This window comes from Tupaia chinensis, unplaced genomic scaffold (genome assembly GCF_000334495.1).
Source record: "Tupaia chinensis unplaced genomic scaffold, TupChi_1.0 Scaffold000403_1, whole genome shotgun sequence".
Taxonomy (NCBI): domain Eukaryota; kingdom Metazoa; phylum Chordata; class Mammalia; order Scandentia; family Tupaiidae; genus Tupaia; species Tupaia belangeri.
Window position 1 is genome coordinate 356894 of NW_006159905.1, and position 4329 is coordinate 361222.

At 47.1% G+C, this 4329-nt stretch overlaps 1 protein-coding gene across 1 annotated transcript in view; it reads right to left on the minus strand.

Moving 5' to 3' along the window:
* ABHD16A (abhydrolase domain containing 16A, phospholipase) overlaps positions 1 to 164 on the minus strand; it is a gene marked incomplete in the record, with an annotated part of 16358 nt that extends 16194 nt beyond the window's left edge. The window contains 1 exon segment of the mRNA XM_014590073.1: positions 4 to 164. Within this exon segment, the coding sequence (XP_014445559.1) occupies positions 4 to 94 (91 nt within the window).
* Positions 165 to 4329: the final 4165 nt, after the last annotated feature.

A 4329-nucleotide genomic window follows, 5' to 3' on the forward strand; every position in this document is an offset into this window, starting at 1 on the left:
CCGCGGGGCCGCTGGACGGGGCCCTGTCCGAGTCCCGCTCCCGGTAGATTTTGTAGAGCCGGGGGCCCAGGACGCAGCTCAGCAGCTTCGCCATGGCCCCGGCGAGGGCCGCTGCTCTTCCAGCAGCAGGTCCCCCGGCGGCCCCGCCTCCCCTGTCCCGAGGGGCTGCGTGCCCGTGACGTCAGCACGCACCGGCCCCGCCCCCTGGCGCGGCGAGGGCCCGTCCGCGCTTCCCGAGAAGGGCTTCGTGCGCTCTGACCTACGGGTGCAGCGAGGGTCAGAAATTAGCTGAAGGCGTTTGCGGCGCGGACAGAAAGTGACCAGGCGTGGGGCCGGCGTGTTTTTCTATCCCTCAGTGTCTCTGACTCCGGAGCAGCAGTGGAAACGAGGGGTAAGATTAGGAGCACTTGACAGCCACAGAAAAGAGACGGTGTCTAGGAATATATTTAATAAAATAAATGCAAAGTTTTTTGAAGAAAGCTGTGACAAACTTATTCAAAGAGTTAAACTGGGGCCGCCCCGTGGTTCAAGTCCCAGACCTGGCGGCTTGCTTTCTCTCTCTCTCTCTCTCGCCCTGTCCCTCTCTGGTCAAATTAAAATAAATAAATAAAGTTAAATAAAATAATTAAAAAAAAAAAGAAAAAGAAAATGAATGGGGCCAGCAGGTGGTGTGGATTTTAAAGTGGTTGGATCCCAGCTGGCTGACTTTTCAGTTGGAGTCCTGGATCTGGGGTCTTGAAAAACATACAGGGCATGTTGTCCATGTGTGTCTCAAATTGGAAGAGAATTAAGGGACTGTAGCGTGGCCATCCTCCCTGGTGGGTGATTTCTTTCCCTCTCTCCAGTAAGGGTACATCCCCTATAGCTGAGAGACAGAGAGAGAGACAGGGAGGAAGGAAGGAAAATGTGTGAATTATCCCTTTTAAGCATGGACTAACCTCAAAACCACCCTGTCAAGCTAAAAACAGAAAGTCACAGGAGAATACATACAACATGATACTGTCATATTAAATTCGAAATACGTAAAATTTAATGATAAAGCAAGTGGAACAAATTCAAAATAGTGGATCTTTGCCTGAAATGGTTGATACTCTATTTCTTTTTCTTTTTTCTTTTTTTTACAAGAACACATCCATTTTTATTTATTTACTTTTCATTATTTTAAATCCTTGAAGCATTACGCGGATTCTGTGTCTGCCGGCCTTAGCAGGAAGGTTGTTTTGAAATTTGGCTCCAACCATGGCACTGTTTCCATGGGTACAAGTAACCTTTTCTCAGGTTACTCTGGTTTTATTTGGTTTGCCACCAGGAGTCACTGTGTTGTTTTCTGCTTTGTACACATAAGCACACCACTTGCCTAAATAGAATTGTTTCATTTTGGGCGTAAACATCTTCATTATTTTTTTAGAGTTTTTTTTTTTTTTTTTTTTTTAGAGATTTTTTGTTATAGCATACGTGCACTCACCAGAGAAAGAGAGATAGAAAACAAGAAATAACACCCCCACATACACCCGAGGGGATGGCCTCACCGCAATTCCTTTTCTTCCATTTTCCTCTTGGGATTTTGGGCACACACGTGCACATGCACACCGGCGTGAGTTTTAAGCCACCAGGTCCGGGACTCAAACCTGGGATTCAAACTGATCAACTACCTGGGAGTTCAGCGATGTAACCATTACGCCACCTGCTGGTCCCAACACGTTCGTTTTTAAGAAAATCTCTCAGGGGACCAGCAGTTGGCATAATGGCTATGTTGCTGGACTCCCATGTAGTCAACCATGGTTCAAGTCCTGAACCTGGTGGCTTAAACACATACTGGGTGCATGTGCATACGTGCCCAAGATCCTGAGAGGAGAATGGATTGCGACGTGGCCATCCTCTGAGGGGGTGATTTCTTGCTTTCTGTCTCTCTCCATCTTTCTGGCGAGTACACGTGCCCTATAGCAAAAACCTCTCAAAAAAGAAAGAAAAAAAAAAAAAAGAAAAGAAAAGCTCTGCTCCCTTTGGTTCCTGAGACTCTGCTTAAGGCCAGCAAAAATGGCATTGGACCACAGCCTTCCAGACACAGTTACCCTTTTTTTTTTTGGAGAAGTTTTCGCTCTAGGACGCGTGCGCCAGACAGAGAGAGACATAGAGACAGAAAGTGAGAAATCACCTTCTGGGGGGAAGGTCACGCCATAATCCCTTCTCCTCTCGGGATCTTGGGCACGCACACACACGTGCCCAGCGTGAGTTTTAAGCCACCGGGTCTGGGACGCGAACCGCGGTCGACTACGTGGGAGTCCAGCAACATAGCCATTACGCTAACTGCTGGTTCCCACAGTTGTCCTTTTTTAAAAAAAAAAATTATTTATTTATTATCATAATTTTTCAATTTTGACCAGAGCGAAACAGAGAAAGAGAGAGAGCAAGCCCCAGGCCTGGGTTTCAACTGCGGTCAGCCATGTGGGAGCCCAGTGTCTTTAACCTCCACACCACCTGCCGGCACCAATATTTGATTTCTTAATATGAAAGGAAACATCAACTCTGGTTCAAGTCCTAGACATGGTGACTTGTTTTCTCGCTTTCTCTCTCTTGCTCTCTGGTCAAATTTTTATTTCTCGGGATCAGCAGTTGGCATAATGGCTATGTCACTGGACTCCCATGTAGTTGACCGTGGTTCGAGTCCCGGACCTGGTGGGTTAAACTCACACCTGGGCATGTGCGTGCATGCCCAGGGTCCTGCGAGGAGACTAGAGGCGCAGGGATTGCGGCGTGGCCATCCCCCCTGGGGAGTGATTTCTCGCTTTCTGTCTCTCTCTCTCTCTCTCTGTCTTTGAAAGAAATCTCCGATTTCCTTCACTGCGAGATCCAACCTTGTTGGAGTCACTGTGGTTTGTTCATTCTCTTTGCTGTCCGGTATTCCATTGTGTGGAAATGCCAGAGTTTATCCGTTTACAGTTTTACATCATATATAGTCTTTGGTATGTGTAGAATATTTCATTAAAATAATTTAAAAAAATAAATTACACAGTGGGCCAGCTGGTGGGGTGGTGGGGTGGTGGCTGGATCCCACATGGCCGACTGCGTGGTTCAAGTCCTTGACCCAGCAGCCTGAGAAACACACTAGGCGTGTGTGTGCGTGTGTGTGTGCGTGTGTGTGTGTGTGTGTGTGTGTGTGTGTGTCTGTGTACCCAAAGTCCCGAAAGGGAGAAATGGAGAAGGAATTGCAGCATGACTATCCCCGTGGGGGGGTGCTTTCTAAGTTATCTCTTTCTCTGGTGAGCACACCCTCTGGCAAATAAATAAACAGCATATTAAAAACAGTTGAACTGTGACTGGAAGGTGACATAGTGGCTGGGACGCTGGATTTTCACATGGCCACTCACGGTTTGAGTCCTGGACCTGGTGACTTCCTCTCTCACTTTCTCTCTGTCTTTCTGGTCAAATTCACTTACCTTTTTTTTGTTGTTGTTGCTATAGGGCACTTGTGCTCACCAGAGAGAGAGAAAGGGAGAAATCGCCCCCCAGAGGGATGGCCATGCCACAATCCTTTCTTCTCCACTCTCTCCTGGGATTTTGGGCACCCACACACATGCGCCTGGGACGAGTTTCAAGTTACTAGGTCTGGGACTCAAACCACGGTCGACTATGTGGGAGTCCAGTAACCCGACTATTGTGCCATCTGCTGGTCCCTCTGCTCAAATTTTTAAAAAAATAATTATTTCTTTTATTTTTTATTTATTCATTCTTTTATTTTTTAATTTGACCAGAGAGAGACAGAGGGTGAGAGTGAGAAAGAGGAAGTGAGAAAGCAAGCCACCAGATTCAGGACTCAAACTCTGGTTGGCCATGTGGGAGTGTCCAGCACCTTAACCACCACGCCACATGCTAGTCTCCACTAGTCAAATTTTTTAAAAGATCATAATAATAAATAAATAAATAATAATTTTGGGGGGGGACAGGTTTTCGCTATAGGGTGCGTGCGCTCGCCTGAAAGACAGAGAGACAGAAAGCAGGAAATCACCCCCCAAGGGAGATAGCCATTCCACAATCCCTTCTCCTCCATTCTCCTCTCAGGATCTTGGGCACACATGCACACGCACCTGGGGTGAGTTTAAGCCACTGGGTCCGGAACTTGAACCTCAGTGACTACATGGGAGTCCAGTGACAGAGCCATTATGCCAACTGCTGGTCCCATTTCTTCTATTTATTTATTTATTTATTTATTTATTTGGAGAGGTTTTCTCTATAGGGCACATGCCCTCGCCAGACAGACAGAGAGAAACATAGAGACAGAAAGTGAGAAATCACCCCCCAGGGGGGATGGTCACGCCGCAATACCTTCTC